A 22,082-nucleotide genomic window follows, 5' to 3' on the forward strand; every position below is an offset into this window, starting at 1 on the left:
TTAGGTATAGCAGAATGATCTCTGTTGACGGAGAACGTCAGAACCGAGCCTTTTGTATCCATATACATCACTTGAAACTAATTGTTGTTAATTGCTATTCAATAGGTTTGGTCAACGTTGCCGAATTCCTTAAAACCATGACATATTACATGATTATGTGAGCTCATGGTTCATCCTTCGCCGCCACTCATCCATAGGTCACTGGTTTAGACCTGGTTCAAATGTTGAGGCTGCTGAACAATGTAGGACCTCTTTAGTCCAGATTCTTATCCTAAACTCTACCATTCGTCGCTGGATTGATGTACGTCTTATAGTGCCTCCGGTCGTCACTTCATTGGTGAGCGCAGTCTGACGCTTATCAGGAACTGTGGTACGCTGACTATCGCTGCTCGATGCCGAGCTTCCTGAGTTGATATTCCTCATTTCAGGCAGACTCAACTGCTTGGAAAAAGTCGTGTCGTTCAGCAGATTCAGTCCAAACGGCAGGACTGCTTGATCGATTCAGGGAGATGCAGGCTCAAGCATTCCTTCCGTAGGGTCTCCTTCACAAACTAGTTGGGCAACACAGTTTGCGCTGCTGATCTCGGATGGCTCGAAATGGCCGCTGGTGGTGGTTTCGATGGCTTGATGTACGATTTCCTTGTCGTCCAACTTCAAATATTCCGAAGTAGGGCACTCCTTTCCGGTTTGGCTAGTACGGGCCACTACTTCAAATCCCGAATGAGTGAAAAGCATCATTCGAATTGGTGATGTCTGCACGCTCTGTGGTTGCTCGGTGGGCTTCTCCTGAGCAAGTTCTAGTGCTCATCTGGAATGGGCTCCATTTGGTTGGTATTAGTCACAGTGCCATCCCTCCGATTTTCACTGGATGCCAGGTAACTCCGGTTGTACAGCAGATGTCACTTCGTGAAGAAGTTGAGTTGCATAGGATTGATCAGAAAGTTCCTCCCGAACATACTCTGATACATGCTTGGCAGCAGGATACATATCGGGATACATTGGCACCATTTCGTACTGCTTGGGTCTGCGGAACTCTCTCGGGCTGAAGTTCATGTTATCGAAGCAAGTCGCAGTGTGGAAGGGCTGTATCACACTGGACGAGCCAGAGAGCTCAATCAAAGTGGACTCCGGATTTACCTTGGTTGCAGTTATCACAGTCCCAGCGGCTCTTCTCTGGAATGTGCGGACTGCTCCTTGGTAGCGGGTCCCACTTGGTCGGCACATGTCACTCCACCGATCGATGAATCCACACCTGGCTGTTCGGACGTTTTCTCTCGAGTCGGCTCCTGGCGGTGTTGAAGGCAATCACTTTGCAGATGTTCCCTGATTGCAGACATGTTGGACGTCACAGTACGTTTCGGTGGCTCTACGCTATGCGAAACGGAGAATACTTGTTCATCTTGAGCTTTCTTCGGTTCGATGTCGGTCAGACGATGAATCCGGGATGCTTTTGGAAGTCGAGTTACTCCACTAGCATGGGACTTGGCTGCTCGAGCAGGTGTCACTGCTTTACTCAGCACGTCTGTGCAAGACGGGTTGGAGCATTCTATTTGAGCAGACTCCGACCGGTAACGACTCCGGGTTCTATCCGAAAACCGAAATTCGCTGGCGGTAGATTCAAAGATCGTCCTAAGCACCTGGCGTTCGAAGACTCCAAGCGCTTGCAGGTTCTCCTTTTCATGCGTCCACTTTTCATGCCCATAGAGAACTACCGGTCTTATGACCTTCTTGTGGAGGCCATAGTAGGCCCGGCTTCCAGTGGTGATACGCCTCCATATTTCACGGCTGACGTTATTAACAGCCGTCAGCAAGGATCCAAGGTAGGCGAACTGGTCGATCATCTCGAACGCATCCCCGTCTATCGTATCACCAGGTCCGTCCCACTCGGACTCAGATTGGGTACCACTTCTAGTACTGCATTTGGTCCCGCGGTGCAAAAGGTACCCAAGTTTGACAGATCGCAGTACACTTTTCACGGCATTCTAGATTACCTTATGAGCCATAAAATTTTGGGCAACTGCAAGAGACATGGGGGTCTTTAATTTGTCTTTGGTATCACTGCTTCCTAAACGAGCCTTGTCGCGATCGGCTCCACCTATTAGCATGTACCTACTTTGTCTTGGACGCATTCACCACCAGACCAAATTTTGATGCCTCGCGTTTCAGGCGGGTGTACAGGTCTCCCACCTTTTCAAATGTTCGGCTAACAATATCCATATCATCCGCGAAGCAAACAAATTTACTGGATCTCGTGAAAATCGCTGTTAATTCCGGCTCTCCACATAACACCTTCTAGCGATATACTGAACAACAGACACGAAAGTCCATTACCTTGTCGTAGTCCCCGGCGGGATTCAAACGATCTTGAATGTTCTCCTGAAATCTTTACACAATTTTGCACACCTTACATCGTTGTTCTTATCAGTCTTTCTCTGGAAAACTGTTCTCGTCCATGACTCTCCATTGCTCTCAACGCGATCGATACTATCGTATGCCGCCTTGAAATCGATGAAAAGGTGATGCGTTGGAACGTGATATTCACGACATTTTTGGAGGATTTGCCGTACAGTAAAGATCTGGTCCGTTGTCGATCGGCCGTCAACGAAGCCGGCTGGATAACTTCCGTGATCGTTTACTACAGACGACGGAAGACGATCTAGGACAGGGTTTCGCAACCAGTGGTCCGTGAACCCCCAGGTGGTCGTGACGACTTTCCAGGAGGTCCGCGAAGCCATTGTAAATGTATTCCGTGTTCTTAGGTCGATGAATAGATGTGAGTAGTTTCTAATTTAACTTGCTTTACTAGAGTTTATTATTACCGAAATGCAGCTTTTTATACGTTTTTAACGTCATTGCAAGCCGCGAGCTTCAAAATGAAACTTGGATCATTCTTTAAGGTATCTTTGTAAGATTCCTGGAATATTTGTTGTTGGTTTTTCTTGCACGACTTGATCAAAAATCGTTATTATCAATTTCGTGGCCCGAAATTATTCACTCTCTCTTCTCAAACCATTGGCGGAATCATCTTAACCCTATCAACAGGTTTTTTTTATAATTTTTCAATGATCTGTTATTGCGATGTTTTGTAAGAGTTCCTGGTGAAATTTCTAATTGTCGATGGTTCATAACAAATAGGCGTCTTTCATAAAATATGAATAGCAGCATCCGGAGCTGATTATTGGGGCTACCTAACATATATTTTTAAATTCCTGGAAAGGCCTTCTTGGATTACTGGAAAAACCTTGGAAAATATCCGAGGGAATATTTTCAAATATTTTTGAAAATCTTCTTAGAAGATTCCTGAAGAAATCTTGAATAAGACTGATAAGTTGGTGGCGGAAGTTCTGTTGGAAATATACGATTATTTTTATATTGGTAAAATTAGTTTTGGTGGTTGATCATTGGTAATTTTTCATGCAACAATGGTCAAAATGAGAGATTTATGGTTACTTAAAACTTCGTATTATGAATACTGGGATACAGGTATCAAATTCGTATTTTGTTCAGTCCAGAATTCTACTTGGTGGACTTCAGGCTAATTTTCTACTGAAGTTTCCCACACAATCACAGCCGAGTTCTTGCATAAAGGCGCAGTGTTTGTGTTAGTCTGTCAAGTATTTCTATTAATTCACTTTGAGATCGCGTAATTAAGCGGATAAGTTTCAACATGGAGTGCTTTATGGTTCTCTAGACTTGTGCTCTTGAAAATTAAATGTTTGGCTTTGTTCTATAATCATCTTAACGAGATCATTCGCGAAAATCCCGCAAGATATAGCTATTTCAGTCATTCAGTATGGTTCTCAATTTGAGCTTTGTTCATTTGAGTTACACTGTGGGAAAATCTTTTGTTTTCATATGCTTCGATTGAAAGATCATCTATTCTCAGGGGTCCGCAAGATGTTTGTAGACCTTATAAGGGAGCCGCAACTTCCAAAAGGTTGAGAACCACTGATCTAGGATAATACTTTGTAGGCCGCATTTAGAATGGTGATCGCTCGAAAGTTCTCACAATCTAACTTGGCGCTCTCCTTGTGGATGAGCCATATTTCCCCCGTCCTTCCACTCCTCTGGTAGCTGTTCTGTTTCCCAGACCATGCCTATCAGCCGGTGCAAACAAATGGCCAGCCTCCAGGCGGCGTTTTTTTTTTCCTGGTGGGTCTGCTGTTTCCGTTTCCGTCTATAACCTTCCGATTTATTATCAAACCCGAAGCAAATACCTTCTACGATGCTTGACACATTCCTGGAGATGTCTTCAGTAGATTACTATTCACCTGTTTGGCGATTTCGATCGAAATCCAAGAATGATTTTCGACGAGATATTCTTCAGGGATTGTCAAAGAAATTCTTCCCAGATTTAAGTGGTTGTTAAAGAGACGAATGCCGTAATACGGTAAAGTCTCTATAAGCAAAAAAAAAAATTAAGTGGTTGTATGTCGAGATTCTTGCTAGGTTCCGAAAAGAATCGTTGCTAAAATTCTGATGTGTGCATTTCGGTGTTATAGGAAAAGGGATCGGCCAGGACCAAAGATTGATTTTGAGCACTAATGTGTTTTGCTAGTGTGCACACTGTCAAGTCCGAAAACTGAGAGGAACTGTTTCTATGGTGATGCCGGTCGCAGCCTACTAATATTATATTTGAATATCTGTTGGTCAGGGTTACCTTGGCCGCTGACCACGCTCGAAGCTCGCGGTCGTCCGTATATTCGGCAGGCTACACACATTCAAACGATCTACGTAAATGCATGCTCCACATGATGGAATCCATTACGAACTCTGTATCTAAAATGAACAATGGAAACATTTCATGACGAATTCCTTATCAATTCTTGGCATGGTTCTTGGGATATCTTTAGCGTTTTTGTCACGTGAACCTTGCGTGGTTTAAGTATTTAAATGTTGGAAGGATTCATGGAAATATCCTTTGAGAATGAGAAAACTCTTGCATAGTTTTGCAAATCTGCCAAGGGATTGACGGATTCCGGACAATATGCTTGCAAGTTTGTTGGTGCTTTTCTAGCGTGGTCTTTTAATAGTGTACACATAGCAAATTTTGTTGTTGAATTACTGGCAAAATGCTTAGAAGTTCCATAGATTCAGGAGATATCTTTGTATGAAACATTGTGAAAAGTCCATGTCGAGTCTCTCTTAGAATCACCAAGCTTGATGAATAGCTGCATGATGTTTGATAGACAAGCTTATAGCGAATTCATTGTGAGATTCTAGGTAATTTGGGTTCGTTTCGTTTTGCATACACGAACTATGAAATATTTCTAGCAATAACCTTAACAGATTGTTCAATCATCAATGGATTCATGGCAAGAAGTTTGCCGATTTTTTATATCAGGTTTTAAACATAGTTGCTGTAACCTTTTCGACAATATCCTTGTGTTATTCTTGACAAATATCCCGCCAAAACTTTCGTTGATTTACGGTGAAGATTCTCAAGTCTTGTTCAATTATCGAAAAAATCTTTGGCGGATTTTTAAATTGCTAAATCAGTGACAAATTCATGGCACGATGATAAAGCGATTATTGACCGATTCCTAATGTAATGGCAGGTTTTATGTTTGATCTATTTAGAATGTCAGGTGCTTTTCTTCATTCCGTGTGATATTTCGCGGATTTATTGCGAGATTCTGATGGAATTTGCCACCGGATCTTACCTTAGCTACTAAAGATCCTCAAAGAATCCATCGAGGATCACTGAAACTAACTTTAACTTTGTTTTTAATGATTTTAACTGTGAAATAAGCTAACAATCTTGTAAAAAGTTGGGAGGATATTAAGAATTCTATCAAGATTTATAGCAAAATCTAGGGGATTATTGGCTTAACTTGAACTCTCAAACGATCAATGTTTAGAGCTTTCCTTAATCCATAGAGTAACGTTTCCCTTTCTTATTTCACCTTCCTTTGCAGCCTCACGAGTATCTCCTGAACAGCCTCAAGCGATCACCGAGCAGCGAAGAAATGGATCTTACCATGAAGCGCGTCAAGGTCGAGCCGAACATCCTGTCGCCGACCCTGCCGGCCACCACCCTGGTCAAGAAAAACGTCATCAAGCGGGAACACATGATGGACGACATGGCCGTGGACGATCAGGCGAGTCAGCACAGCGATTCGGCCGACAGCAGCGACTCGGGACGGCTCCAAATGGACATCTCCTCGCAGGACGCCGGCTCCGAATGCACCACGGACGACCTCAAGCGGTCCAACAACAATAATAATAACAACAATCACCACCACCATCATCACCATCACCACAACCAGCACCAGCAGCATCAGATGGACCACCACATTGGGCGGGAAACGCCGGACAGCTTGAACTCCCTGGAAGAACAACAGCATCTCCAGCAGGCACAGATTCACCTGAGTCAACAATTTGGAGCGCTGGCCGATGGCGCGGACCCCGCTACGACCCAGCTGTGGCAGGCGCTGGCCCAGAATACGAGTAAGATCCTGAACTGTCGGATTGATCTATTAGATTACTAACTTTGATATGATTTCAGATCTCATTGTCAACGGTGCCGGTAACGAAGCCACGCAGCTTCTCCGAAAGATGATCAATGCTCGCACATTAGGCCTTCAATTTTCACCGTCCATCCAGATTACACCGGGAGTGTCGCTCATTAAGGTAGGTCCTCGAATCAACGCACAGTTGCGCGCCTTCGTACAAAGCACAGACAAAATTTCAAAAGTGCCCAAATCGATTGAAAGCGGATTAGGAAATTTACCAACTTTACTAGGCGTTTTCTTTCAAATAGAACATGTTGAGATTAAATTGATTAAGATTTCATTAAAATACAGTCATTTGAAGTAAGCAAGATATACTGTAATCGTAGTTTAAATAATCAAGTTTTGCTAACACGTCCCTATTGGGATGGCGCCAAAAACATTACAAATCAAGTGCAGAAATTACTTAAACCAATGTTATATAAGGAACTTTGAATTTTGAGACTTAATTAACTGTAGGATTTTATCTTTCAGCAAACTGAATCGAACCGCAACAGTGGCCAGAGTGGCCGCCGGAAGCAGTCCTGTCCCAGCCGAACGCCAGTAGAGGGCAACTCGCCCAACACCACGATGGAAGCGCTGAAGCTGACCACTTCGAACAAGGCCAGTGGCGTAGGAGTACCGACGATAGTTACCAACAACAATAGAAGCAGTAGCAGCCCGGTCCATCTTGACGCGGCCAGTCAATTGAACCGTGCCAACATCCTGTTCCGGACGAAGACGGACGGTTCTCCGCCGGGGGTTTTGCTGCCCGGTGTAATCGACCAGCAGAACAGTGGCGCCGTTAGTCCTCAGTTGCAAGCCGTTAAGTTGGCCGCCCAACAATTGGCCCAGCAATCGCAAGCCCAACAACAGCAGCAGCAGCAGAGTCAAGCTTCACCACCGCAGCAACAGCAACAGCAAGGCCAGAACCAGAACTCGTCTCAGAAGGATATGACATGCACCAACTGTGGAACGACGACGACCACCATCTGGCGAAGAAATATCCGCGGAGAGATGGTCTGCAATGCGTGTGGGTTGTACTTCAAACTGCACGGCGTCAACCGACCACACACGATGCGACGGGACACAATCCACACGCGGCGACGACGTCCCAAGGGCGATAAGGCCACCCGAAGGAGTGAGTTTCGGTTGGGAAGGCGCGTTCTATCGGTATGGTATTTCATGTGCCCGTTTTTGTTCGTTTCAGAAAATATCAAGCAAGAGGGAGCCGAGGTGATCGATAACGGCGTTATGGAGGGCGCTGCGGACTTGCATGCCCTGCAGAACCACAACCTGCTGATTGCCCTGAGGGATGCCGCCCGTGCGACGCCACCCAACTTCCCGATGTCTCCTGTAAGTAGCGATACTTATTAATTCTCGCTGGAATCAGGCCGCCATTATCGGCACTTATCGTTAGAAGCCAAATTTTTTGTTGATTTTCGCTAGAATATGTCATAGCTAGGGTGGAAGCGTTTTTCACCACGAGACAACAATGCAAAACTAGTTTTATGTAAGAGTCATATTTTTCCTCCTTATCCATGGATCCATGGACCAAAGGTAGTCGATCATTTCCTCCCTCACAAATAAATATGCTTCTCGTGGTGGTTGTGAAGATGCAGAGCTATTGGTATCTAGAAGCAACAATCATTACAATCACAACATTAATTCTCCATCCCAACTGACTGTAAGGACTTGATTGGTGCCGTTTTTGATCAATAATAAGATCTAATAAAATGTGCACATCGAGAGTAAACGGAAAGGTATTTGGATCGAAGTGCAATTGTTACCGATCAATCACGGAGTAGCATCCATTAAAATGTACAGTAAGTCTATGTACAGTGCTACGCTATGTTATGATTAATGATGGAATTTATTCAATAATTACTCTTCGAAGACCAATAAATTTCCCCAACGATTCGTTAGTAATATCCAAAACTGGAAATGCAATCCTGACAAAACTGTTTTCATAACACAGTAAATTGATTTATTCATGATTTGTTTCAAGAGGTTTTGCAAAAAAAAACTTAAAGGAAAGTTTATAGAAATTCCCCCAAGGATTTGTGATTTGATGGAATTCTGCATATTTTTTTACATTTTTTATGCGTTTTCTCTCGAACTAGGTCAATTCGAGTTTGAATCGGAATTCATCGTCAGGAATCACTTTGAAAGTGTTTTTTTTTCATTACTCGTAAAATTCGTCGAGGTTTTTTCCTCTAAATATGTTTAGTTATTCCTCAAGATATTTCTTCAAAATTTTTCCTGGTAGCTCTTTAATTTATTTTATTTGCAATTCACCATCTTCGACTCGACATTTGCCTGTATGACAACTGATTTCGTAAACTATAGATCGTAGATTATTCTACCGTGATCACGCCTTTTTCTGCGAAGCTTCTAATTTGGCGTATTTACACCAAAATCCATTAAAATCTAGCAAGATACCTTAGTGCGAAATTTATTTTTCTAATACACTCAACTCTTCTTTACTCTATATCGAGTTAGAGAACCATAGTAAAAGTTGGTTTTCATGGCTACCTCGATGGTCCCTTAGATTGCATTTTCACTAGTTATGTGTTCTACAACTTGATATCTCCCTAAATCGATGGTCCTTTCAAAATCGAGCTATGGAGAGTTGACTGTATTGCTAAAATAGTATTCAAAATGTTTAAACAAACGTTCATTACTATAAGAAAAATGGAATAGCTTTGCCGTTAGCAAAGACGTTAAGAGATTGCTTCATCATATTCTTATTGTTCCTATGGGCGCATAATAAGAAACCTTTTTTCAATAATGGTTCTTACTCTGCGCAGAGGTTATACAGCGCTTTTTTCAATACAGAAAAGCGAATGAAGTACTGTTAATGATTTGCAATTGGGGATTGTTCAATAAATATGTCACGCTCATATGAGGCACATCAAAAATTCGTACAAACAAAGAGACGAATAAAAAATATTCAAATTTCGCGTGACGCCCTTGATGGATGTTCCCTTACGCTTACACTATTCTTCGTAATTAGTAATTAATGTGCTTCTCTATACAAAAACACATTCCTTATATATTGTTGGAGAATTTTACAATTTCTCTTGTATCATTTTGACTGAATTCCAAGATGGAATTAGCCATCAATTTTTTTAAGTGGTTCTAGCAAAATGTCATATGCCATAACAGTCAGCGACGTCAGAGCTTATTTTCCTTTAACTGTTAGTGTGCGGTAATCATTCCATGGTAATTGTCGCAAAAAAATCTTAAAAATTGCTCCAGGACACGCTCGATAGTCAACTCTTTTCATGAAAGACCTTTTTTTGTTGAAATGTAACTTCATTGTTGTGCCATCGGAGTAGGCACGACAAAATAATGTATTCGTAGTAAGCCATTACCATGACATGCCAGCGGCAGAAAACTAACAAACTGAAAATTTTCACTCAATTCTGTTACAGTCACCAAATAAGCCAGTCGGAATAAAACTAGCTCTTGAACCTAATAAAAAGTTTAGTTCCTTTCTGATTGTTAGAACGTAACAGATTTTGGCGACGAGCGAAAAATTCCTGCCAATCCCGGAAGCAACGAAGTCCTGTTCCTGCCAAGTTTTGTTCCGTACAAGCAGTTTTTCCAATTGGGTCCTAAAATTTGTAATAAAATCTTGTTTTTTTCTAACAACACGAAAAAGCATGTACTGCAACTACTTTAGCAATTTTTCCCGCTCAAATAACGGCTATATCATGTTTAAACTTTATTTTAAAAATTGAATCAATAAATGAAGCTAGACACTTTTGATCATGTTTGACGTTCGCTTAGTCGACAAAAACACCACAGGGGTTTTAGTTTTAACACTGCACGCAAAAAAATTGTGCGGTAGAAACTACCATTTTAGGGGGTTAACTTAAGCGCTCGCACCGCCATTTTTCAGCAGACCAGAAATGCGCTCGATTTTACCATGACTGTTGTTCAAATCAGATTGTTGTAAATTATTTCTGTCAAATGTACCAGTAATGTGGTGGGATGTACCGTAACCATTGTAAATTGGTCTGAAATTCCATGGTAGTTTCAAGAATGGGCGTAGTCAGCTAAAATAGTAATTTTTACCACAGAATTTTTTCCCGTGTGGGGTTGTTCCTATCTGACATTTCGGAAGGGACACGGAAAACAAATTACACTCAAAATTTGAGTTTAAGCCAAGGGCTGTGACAAAATCTAAAATAAATAAAAAAAAAAATTTTTTGGACTTAAACCAACGGAAAACATTAGAAAATTGAGTAAACATGTGTTTTTGGCCTAAACTTAAGCGTTTGGCTCTAAAATTGGGACAGGGCTTTAGGACCCTATTCCCCACTGAAACCGTCAAGCCGACACGAAATCAAGAATGTCCACAGAAGATCTGAAGCAAGCGATTCTCCGGCTGACCGATCTCATTGCGAACCAGCAACAGCAGCTCTCCAGGAGGGCAACCCTATACAAGTTGGAAGCGAAAAAATCATCGAGTCATTCTCCACTGGAATCGACGAGTTTCGGTACGATCCAGACGTTTTCAAGGAGAACGGTAAGCAGTTGGACGACTAGACGAAGGTCAGGCTGCTTCTGCGGAAAATTGGAACGCAATTCCACGAACGCTACGTGAACAGTGTTCTGACGAATCACCCACGTGATTTTGATTTCGAAGACACCGTCAAGAAGCCGAAGAAGCTGTTTGGACGCCTTATTCAAAGCCCGCTACCAGTGTCTTCAATATGTCACGAACGACGTCAACAATTTTTCCTCGTACGCTGCGTCGGTCAACAAGCACTGGGAAGCATTCCAGATCGGAAAGCTATCCAGCGACCAATTTTACGCAATCACTCGTTATCGTGCTTCCAACCGAAAGGAGAATAAGCCGGAGACTTTTGCTGGTTCTGCGGGGATCTACATTTCGTCAAGTAAAGGAATGACCCTACCAGTCAAATAGCTGTGCAAAGTGCAAGCGGAAAGGCCACAAGGAAGGTTACTGCTCCTCATCCGAAAAGAAGCCATTAGAGCAGTTCGACAAACCGAAACCTAATAAAATCGGCAAGTCTAAGGGAATCTCGCTTAAGCGAGTTGACCTCAAGAAGCAACGGAAGTATGCGAAGATTAAGATCAACGGTTCAGCAGCAACGTTGCAGTTGCAGCTTGATTGTGCTTCCGACATCACCATCATCTCCAAGCGTATTTGGACATCGATTGGTAAGCCTGTCTTCAGAAACAATCGATCTGTTCGATCTCTGGTCGGTTCCATTCAACTCGCTTCCGGAAGTGTTCCAGTCCACGCTCGGATGCTGCACCAAAGCGAAGGTAACTCTCTACCCGAGGTCAGATTCACGCCCAGTGTACTGCCTCAAGCGACCGGTAGTCATCGTCGCCTTCTCGAAAGTTAACGCTGAGTTGCAATGGCTTCAAGACATCTCGCCAGTCCAGTTTTCCGATTGGGCTGCACCAATAGTAGTGGTTCGCAAATCCGATGTCTCCGTACGCATATGTGGTGACAACTCCACGGGTCTCAACGACGCACTCGAGTCAGATCACCATCCACTGCCGCACCCGGACGACATTTTCACCGAACTGGTCGGTTGCCGCTTCTTTTCCTGCATCGATCTATCGGATGCCTACCTCCAGGTCGAAGTTTAAGAAGCATCTCGAAAACTCCTCACCATCAACAGTCACAAAAGTCTGTTCAAGTACAAGCGACTGCCACCCGACATCAAATCTGCACCTGGAGCATTCAGGCGGATCATCGACAGCATGGTTTCCGGCATCTTGGTGTCAAGTTATATTTGTACGACATTCAAGTCGTTGGAAAGATTCAAGAGGAGCATGACCGCAGACTGAACGCTGTTCTCCAGCGAATTCGTGAGTATGGTTTCCACCTGCACAACGGAAAGTGCCGTTTGTCCCTTCCCCAGATAAAGTTTCTGGGCCATACCGTCGACAAAGATGGTCTTCGCTCAGATCCAGCCAAAACTACCGCTATCTTCGAGATGTTACCACCAGTGAATGTATCGCAGCTACGTTCGTATCTAGGTGCCATCAACTACTATGGTCGGTTCGTTGGCCAGATGAAAGAGCTTCGACAAAAGGGTCTCCAAGTTACCCAGGACTATGTCATGGTCGGCGATCGATTTATGGTGCCTGACCGGTTCCGCAAGAGCATCATCCGACAGCTCCACCGAGGACATCCCGGAATCGATCGGATGAAATCACTCGCAAGAAGCTTCGTTTACTGACCTAACATCGACGTCTACGTTGAATTCTACGTTTGTTCGCCAGTGTCGTCCCTGTGCTACTGCTGTGCAAGACTACTCTCGAAACGTGGCCTGTGCCAAAGAAATCATGGGCAGGATCCATATCGACTACGCTAGCCCGGTCGATAGTTAACCAATTACCACTAACTAGTCGTGGTCGACGCCTATTCGAAGTGGCCGGAAATCTTCAAAACCCGCAGCACGACTACTACAGCGACGTTGGAGATTCTGCAAGAAACATTCGCAAAACCCTGGTGTCAGACAATGGTACCCAGTTCTTCAGCGACCGCTTCAAACAACAGAATCCGTAAACTGCGCCGTTTTGCTCGAAACCGGACGCCTCATTCGAGCGCACACCAACCAACTACGACAACGTTACTCGAGCGCAAATGATGCTGGTCCAATGCCCCGTAATCAGCTGCCCTTGTCCTTCCTGATCGACGAATTCCAGCTTCAAATTCCGCACCATCCAGATGGCGGACACAAGGATGAAATAACGGACGATGAATCGGATGTGCCCGTCGTTGGAAATTCTCCAAAACCTGCTGAACGAGAAGTTAGAAATCGCCGGCTGTACTATCCTAGGAATTTCCCCAGAAATATCTTTTAAACTTCTTCAAGAAACAAAAATTGGGAAATTTCTCTATACTGTTTCTAAGATTTCTGGTGTATTTGTAGAAAGAATTCCGTAAGAAAATCCTGGATCAATTTTCGAAGCATTCTTGGGGAAATTTATGTAGCGATCCGTGGATGACATTCGGGAAGAATTCTTCAATGTCTTTAGTATAACTGAGAGAAATTTCATGAATTCTACAGTTCCATGAAATTGAACTGTTTTAAAAACTATTTAGCTTACTGCCACACAAAGGGTCCACCAATTAAAACTAACAAAAACGCCTCTCCTACAGTTTTGGCAAATACTATCGAACAAAAATTGAATTCTAACAATACGTGTTACAATATTCCTGAACAATGGAAGCAGTGGTTTAAAGGTTCTACAAACAAGGAAAAACAAACGACAGCGGCCTGGTTTCAGCAAGAATTATTCAATTCTCGCGGAACATTACTAAAGGACCTATCTAACATTGAGAGGCTCTCTTTGTTTACTTTCTCTTTCGTTAATAACTGAGTCACATTAACCTCTTCTGTTGCGTTTTTTGTATGAAACGCTAGTCAAGGAAATTGATTTTCGATCTATAGTGAAAAACTTCCCAAAATTTTTAGTATTCCACTGTTATAATCGAAAGAGAACGAGAGAGGAGAGAATCTCTCATTTGTACATAGGTCCTTTAGTAATGTTCCGCGAGAATTGCGATTTTCGTTCGAAAATTTATAACTTCTCCCTCTCGTTCAACAGGCCTTCCAGCACTACCTGCGCGTGACGCAGAACTTCGACCCGAACGGTGCTACAAGTGGTGGCGTCATTGTCGGCGGTGGCGAAATCGACGCCGGTGACGACAGTGGCCCGGAGAACGACATCGATTCGTGCAACCTGCCGCTGAATTTGGTTGCCACCCAGCTCGGCGGCAGCGACAACTCGCAACACTGACTGCGTCGGAAGCCCGTCAAAACCAGCTAGGGCCGGCGCCGGAAGAAGACGACGACGACGCTTCCGCCAAAGCGCAAAAAGCGTCGCCGCCGTAAGAAACGGAAGCCGTAAGTTGTGATCGCCGTCGTCGTCGTCGGTCGGTGATCTGGTCAGATGGGTTCTGGCGCCAAACGGTTACGAAACTTTTTGATAACTATTACTACTACTGCTACTACTATTAATAACTATTACTACTTCGAACACTACTATCAATACTACAACTAATACAGAAAGGGGAGAACTGCTAGCGAAAGGCAGCAACAAGCTTAACGCTACACCACCATACTTAAGAAGACTTGAACAGTTTGTAGCAATCCCAACAATTTTCGCCGACTAGGAAGAAGCAAGGCAGGTTTAGACAGAGCCAAGGCAAGTAGCACCTCTACGACACGAAGAATTTAAACTTAACGGGAGAAAATATGCACGCGCAACTTGATAAAAAATTCTAAATTTAGGACGGTAGTTTAGAGATGAAAAAGGGAATACTCAGAAAAAAGCAAAACGTTTCAATCGAATCGGAAAAGAAAATACTCTTAATGCAGACAAGATCTAAGATTCCAAGATATTTTATTAGCGAACAAAAGTTATCAGTAGAACTGCACTCACTCACAGAAAGTGAACAAACAAGCAATAATTAGGCGAACGACTGGAAGAGAATTCGATCGAATTAAACGCGCATAATACGACTTTTTCCGCGAAAATCGAACGCTTCTCGAGGGAAATAAGCCCAGGATTTTAGTTCAGTCGCCATAGGGTTTCAAATAAGTATTTGTTTTAAGGCAACGCCCGAAACCAGAGATCTGATTTTAACAGTTTTTAATGCAACTAACCGACAAGCGAATGAGGAATAATGTGATAGTTGAAAGTTAAAGTAAGAACTTTCGAAAAGGAATGAAAGGAACAGTTGAAATTTTTCGGGAGGACAGTGTCCCACCTGAGGAAATGGTTATAAGAGAAAGACAAATCAAAATTTACTAGTAGAGGTGCGCACGAACGGAGGAAATGTAACAGAAAAACTGTTAAATACTCATATTGGGAAGTATAAGTAAGCTCTTTTTACATCTAGTTTCTTCCATTATGCCTCTCTGCCAATTAAAAATCCCCTTTTCTCCAAAAAAACGTAACACGATACTTAATTTACTCTTATTACACTTCAATCCCATGTGCGCTAGTAGTGATACTAATTTGATAAGCCTCGTTCCTTTGTAAGTTTATTTCTCAACCCTAATATTAGAAGCAAAATGCCAATTCAGCGCTCTCTTACCAGCCGAATCAAACTCCATCCAAACTGTAGTGCAGGATTTGAATCAGTCCAAATCCCACAATCTTAAGAAAAATCGCAAACAACAACTGTACAGTATTAGTATTGCCTTCGGTCCGTCCCGTCTGTACTTCTCCCCCGAACTTATGAAAACAAGATTTCAATCCCCTTTTCAACTGACAAAACTAATGAATCTCATCCAACGAAGCAAATAGTTGCACCATCAGTATAACAGTCCCGGTCGGAAACAACCATTTGATGATCAAAGTGTCTAGTCATTTCAGAACAAACAAACCTAGAAGAGCATTGCTACCATTTTTAGCGAAACTCCATTCTATCAACTGTTGGAAGAATCTTCGAGCAACTACATGACACTTTCACCCTAGTTTTCTTTCTATCTCGTTACCGTTCATTTGGGCTCCGGAGGAAATGTCTGCATGGGTAAAAACGATCACTTTTGTGCAATACAAAATGTTTTGAGCGGAACAAAAAAATTTATGCATAACAAAAATTATTTCAAACATAAATACTTTGTAGAACTTTGCCGACTTAACATTTTTGGTTTTATCGTGGTTTTAAAATCGCGTTTAGTTCAAAATGTGATCTGCAAAGCCGGCATAAAGCCAAAATTGTTACTTGGCTGTTACGTTTGCGTAGCGTTGCGTGATAACGCCACTCTTATTCCAGTTACTTATGAAAATTTATTTTGGATGAAACAGCAGTTCAATCGGAAGTCAAAGATGGAATGGCATGACAATTACCATTGCCGGCCACACCCATCTTTTCCGTAACGAGGCAAGGGAAAAATAATGATGATATGACACCTACTTAAAGAGAGGCCAGCGACTTACCGACGCCCTCATAGATGTCAAGGAGTTGGATAACAGTGAAGGAAATGAACCTAGGATTCACTATAACCGAGTGATACGACCGGATTTGAATATTTGGGAGTGACGTTGCTAAAACAAACATAATGTCACTCCATGCGCGTGTCTTTCAGGGATGGGATGTCCTTATGTCAAAGCTAAAGAGCTTTGGTTTAAACGCCAATGCTAGCTCTATAAAGCGAGAAAAAAAAATTAAACTTACCCACTGAAATAAGTTCTTTTATTGGAACAAACTCACCAAATCCGATCTAAGCAAATGATTCCGTTTGTCACGATGTTTTCCAAGAGGTTTTCTCACGAACTGTAACAAGTGTTTACGAACTGTAACAGCGTAATCATTAAACCGTTGAACAAAGAAACGGTTTTTACAATGATTTTTAATCACTTTGGACGGAAATAGTAAAACTGGATAGTTAAAATAATCACTTCACCCCAGGACGCAAGACTGCATCGCTGCCTAGCGTCCTGAAGTGAAAAAATGCTAACAAACCCGTTTCTTGTCACCTTTATTTACAGAAGAGAGGATCGATGAAGAGAAATCGAGCATGCGACTTACACCCTTATTCTAGCACACGCTTGAAATAGCAAATCCGTTTCGATATTTTTGCTGAATCTATCAGCAAAAAATCACTTCAGAAATTCAGCAACTACCCAAAACCATATAACACGATTTTAGAAATCTAAACAACAGTTGATTTTATACCTACTTCAGTTTTTCAAGCTTGTCTCGTTCATCTTCATAAAATAATTGCTTCATAAGATAATTTTTTAAGAGTTCTTTGATTTCTCCAGAGCTCGTTTTTTGCTAAATGTTTTATCAGACATCATTTAACTCTAAAGGTTTCATCTAAAATTCAAGATAGATCCAAGTTCTTTTCTGCTAAGAATCTCTCAAGCAGTCTCAATACAGAATCATCCAGGAATGCTTCGAAAGATTGATTTTTTATAGTATTTCTCCACAAGTTCTTCCAGGAGTTTCTCGAAGCACGTTTTTTGATATTTGTGGTACTTATAGACTTTACAGCTAAACAATAATAATTAATTTTCAAAAAGTCACGGTCTACTAAGAAATTTGTCGAGCTATAGGATTTTTCTCAGCCGGCAAGGCGTCTTCCTTCAATGAATCGAGACATTTTTGCCTCCTTCGATGAGAATTCTATCTGCCGTTTGAGGAACTCCCTCTTCAGGAACTTAACAGGCGAGATATTATCGCTTTCTGCGGTTGGATTTTCATCCTTCTCGTCGTTGACTCCCTTCTATGAGGCGAGACAGTTTTGCCTTCTCCAGTCAGATTTTCATCTGCCGTTTGGGCATCTCCCTCTTATAAGGCGAGATATTCTTGCCTTTTTACGGCTGGACTTTCATCCATCTCGTATTTTAAGCGACTCCCTCTTATGAGGCGAGACATTCTTGTCTTCTCCGGCCGGATTTTTACCCACCGTTAAGGCGTCTCCCTCCTAGGAGACGAGACGTTTTCGTTTTTCCTCTTGTCTGATCCGATCAGATGCTATCTGTCGGGAATGTAGACACTTTATATTTACCTCTAGTTGCAGGTGCCGACTAGAATTTTCAACTTATCCACAGAAGGTTCTTGCTCGTCACCAATGTAGTACTTGACAGCTTGACAGCTGAACAATAATAATTAATTTTCAAAAAGTCACGGTCTACTAAGAAATTTGTCGTGCTACCACAATATTCATTCAGGTTCTTATTACTAATTACTGATTAAGGTTCAAAGAAGTACTTCAAATATGCACACAGAGTCCTCGGCCCCTCTATTTTCACAGAATAAAAAAAACACAAGGAAGCTCTTTAAAGACTTCTCCAGTTTAAGATCAAATGCAGACATTTTCACCGGTGCCCACAGATTGAACGTAAGAGATTGAGTTTCTCTGCTTAAATCGTCTAAACACCATACCCCAAACAATGAGCCAATAAAGAAGAATCCCTTCTTTCCATTCAAATTAGGATAGATCCAGCAACAGCGAAACATGAACCGTATACCAGTTGTTTACCAGTTTAGTTGTTAGGACAGCCCAAATGGAAATTTTCTTCCCGCTTGTTAGCATAATGTTGTAATTAAGTTCCTCAACGGTATCTATCCCCCCTCTCCCCCCTCTAATCTACGTTTAAGCATGCTCCTTTATCCTATCCCCCATAACCTCCCCAGCCAACTGAAATTAGTATTTGTATGATAGAAGGAAGAAAGAGGTACTAGCTGATGATTTGAAAAATCTACAATCAAATTGCTGCTGAAAAGCATGGCCCCTTTCGCTTCCTTATCAATCCTAACCTAGGTTAAGCAACAACAACACAAGAGCTGATGAACAATTACCTATTCGCGTATAGAAAGTACTCCAAATCTCTTGTTTGATTAGAACAGAGGAAAATCTAAGAATCTAGTTTTTAAGTGCAGCGTACAACAAGTTGTGACAAAACAGCAGCTCCATCGGTTTCAGTTCAGAAGCTGGTTAAGTTTTAAATCTCACATTTTAGCTATTTTGGTGCGGTACTTTCAAAAAAGAAAAAAACAAATCTGAAGCTAAATCTACGTTGAAAACGTTGAAAATAATCAAAAGAAACGCCGAAACAACGGAAACTCTGAAGTTGCTAAGCAAAATTGATTTCCCCTCCTCGCGGAAAGACAATGGGAACTCTTTGGAAGCAGTTGATAAGTTTAGAACCCCAAAAAAAGATACCAAGCGATCTCTACTCATCAAGATTATCGATTTTTAAACGTGTATTTGTTTTAGACATTGGAACTCCGCAAGCACACATACGCAAACACACGCAAATCAGAGCGACAAAGAAAGCAAAATAAGATAATTCGAAACAATGCAGTATTTTTGTGAGCTTATAGCAAAGAAAGCGAAAAACAAAGCAAAGGAAACAAAACTCTACACAGAATGTTAGTCAATTCACCACATTTTATTACCAATTACATTTAGCAACACTTTTCATTGTATAGGGACAGAGTGGGAAAGGTATATGTTTTGTTCTCATAACGTCCACGAGGAGCTGACACGAACACTTATATATAAATACATACACACACACATACACCTAGCCGGAGATACGATATCCTAAGTATAAGTTTTAGCTAGTAGCTTAAGTGCGCAACTAACGACCTTAATTATTATCGCAAGCCCATTTCGTTAGCAAAGATGAAAAACGTGATTTTTATTGCTGTAGGAAACTAACTTTACATTTATATACGATTAGGTTCTAGGGTTTTACATGCACACACTCACACATACATACGAATCTCTGTATGCATCCCTGTATTTATTTCATTTGATGTTTCTAACACGAAGAAACACACTCATGCACGCACACTTACATCCAATGTACTCAACACTCGGAGCAGAGCAGCCTAACCTTGAAATCTCGTGTAGCTACTTAATCGTTAAGGCTTTACCACCTACCATTTTTAGGCTTAGTTTAGTACACGAATCACTATTTCTCACTCTCAACACACAAACGGCGGCATTAACTCACTCACACTAAACGAGCACTATTACTTAAAACAAGCAACCGCGAAACATGAAACATGTACACTAGCTGTTAGGAAACGCATTTGTTTGAACACTCTTCTACCCTACCCTTTGTTCTATTACTATCATTTCGACACTAATTTATTGCATCCATTTCTCGTTTTTTGTTCCGCAAGTTTATGTTTATTTCCCCCTCTTCATTAGCCTTCCTCTAAGTTGTAGTGAAACGAGCACTTAAAAATGTGAAATGTTATACCAGTACTTTACGACAGGGTTTTTTTTTAACTAAATAAATCGCAACTTAGGCTTAGACAATTTAGAAGTTTATGTTGTTTTTAAACGTTTAGCTAGCAGCGAAGCAAATGTTCTCTTTTTTTTATATGTAAATTGATATTTTTTGAACAGCGCGAGATTCGACATTCTCCTGATCCTACTCTACTCCGACTTTCGTAAGATTTATCTTCGCGAAACGTCACGTTTCCTTTGTATTACCAAATAAGATTTCTACAATTCCCCTTCCCAACTTATATTTGTTCCAATTTACCCTTTATGATGAATGAGAACAAAAAATCCCCCTTCTTTTTAAGTGAAACTTATTTAAAAAAACAAAGAAACAATTAGGAGCAAGCAGCTTTGTTAGTTTGTAGGCATTTCTATTGTGGCAAAATGGAAGATAATTAACACTTTACCCTTTACCACTCACCACTTTCATCAATTTGCAACTTGTGTATAGGAAATCGCTCCCCCTCCCCATAATCCACAGTTTGCCACAATGCCCTAAATTAATTTTAGGAAACCAAGAGATAAGGAGAGAGCTTTACATTCAAACTAAAAATAATGCAGAAGCATCGTTGAAGAAAAAAAGGAAGCAAATATGACAATTTACTCTCATACTCAAACCGTTTTTTTTTTTTGCGTGTGTAGAAATTCACCCCATTGGAACAATCCCATGAAACACTATCATTATTGTTGCAACAGAACAGTAAAAACAAGCGAACAAAGAAAACTGACGATCAGTCAGTCAGTGGTCGCGTGATCGTAAACGATGAGATACCCAAACCACCACCCTACTACACACAAATTCGATTATTATTATTACTATGACGATGATGAGGATTATTATTATTATTGTAACAAGATAAAACAATGCCCTATTATGATTATTTTATTAATTTTTTTATATTAAGGAAACGTATTTTTTCAAAATATAAACATGTTTTTAATTGAAATACTCCAAACATTGTTGACGTGTCTTTATTTTCTTGAGTTCAATTATCACAATTTTCCTTGTTCGTTTTAAACCTAGTTTATCTTTATGTTATTCCTCTTTCATATTTTAATGTCTGTTTCTATTTTTTAATGGTTTACATATTACACAAGTCGTTGTTTTCTTTCTGCTAAGTATTGTTGAGCATCTTCTTTCCTAAAACGTGTCCTCTTCTTGCAAATCTAGGATTTTTTTACGTTCAAATGGCAACATTGCTCGATTGATATTGAAAATGTTCATTCTTTGACAAAGTTATTCAGAAAAATTCAATAACTTATCATTGTTCCAGCTGGATCAACTAATATCACAGTGTGAAACTTTGATTTGCGGGTATCTAAGGAGCTTATCACTTAGAGGATCACTTATAAATTAGCGTTATCCGCAAAACAAAATTTCCATGCACACAAAGTCTCTAATTTTATGGCTAAAATAATGATAGTCCTTGAGCTACTGAACAACTTCGCCGAAGATGCCATCTTTCTAAATGGACAGGCTCCTTCTTCTTCTTCTTCTTCTTCTTCTTCTTCTTCGTGGCATTAATGTCCTCAATGGGGCAGAGCCTGGTTCTCAGCTTAGTGTTCTTAGCACTTCCACAGTTATTAACTGAGAGCTTTCTTCGCCAAAGTTGCAATTTTCGCATTCGTATATCGTGCGGCAGAGGTACGATTATACTCTATGCCCAGGGATTTCGACCCATAACGCGGGTAGATCACCTTTTCGTGGTGCGTTATGGGGTAAAGATCTACCAGTGAACCCTAGTCCTGACTGCTTCAAACAAAGAGAACAGGATATTATAGTAATCAAAGGAACATTTTTAGTCCTTATTACAATTGTAAACCTTGT

At 41.4% G+C, this 22,082-nt stretch overlaps 1 protein-coding gene across 2 annotated transcripts in view; it reads left to right on the forward strand.

Moving 5' to 3' along the window:
* Positions 1 to 20,845, forward strand: part of LOC5568000 (ras-interacting protein RIP3) — an 899,140-nt gene extending 878,295 nt beyond the window's left edge. For both annotated transcript variants that reach the window (XM_021847835.1, XM_021847836.1), the window contains exons 5-9: positions 5,919 to 6,450; positions 6,509 to 6,633; positions 6,987 to 7,632; positions 7,702 to 7,847; positions 14,100 to 20,845. In XM_021847835.1, coding sequence (XP_021703527.1) covers positions 5,919 to 6,450; positions 6,509 to 6,633; positions 6,987 to 7,632; positions 7,702 to 7,847; positions 14,100 to 14,291 — 1,641 coding nt within the window. In that variant the 3' untranslated portion in view covers positions 14,292 to 20,845. The remainder of the gene's footprint in view (positions 1 to 5,918; positions 6,451 to 6,508; positions 6,634 to 6,986; positions 7,633 to 7,701; positions 7,848 to 14,099) is intronic.
* Positions 20,846 to 22,082: the final 1,237 nt, after the last annotated feature.

Source organism: Aedes aegypti, chromosome 2, assembly GCF_002204515.2.
Source record: "Aedes aegypti strain LVP_AGWG chromosome 2, AaegL5.0 Primary Assembly, whole genome shotgun sequence".
Taxonomy (NCBI): domain Eukaryota; kingdom Metazoa; phylum Arthropoda; class Insecta; order Diptera; family Culicidae; genus Aedes; species Aedes aegypti.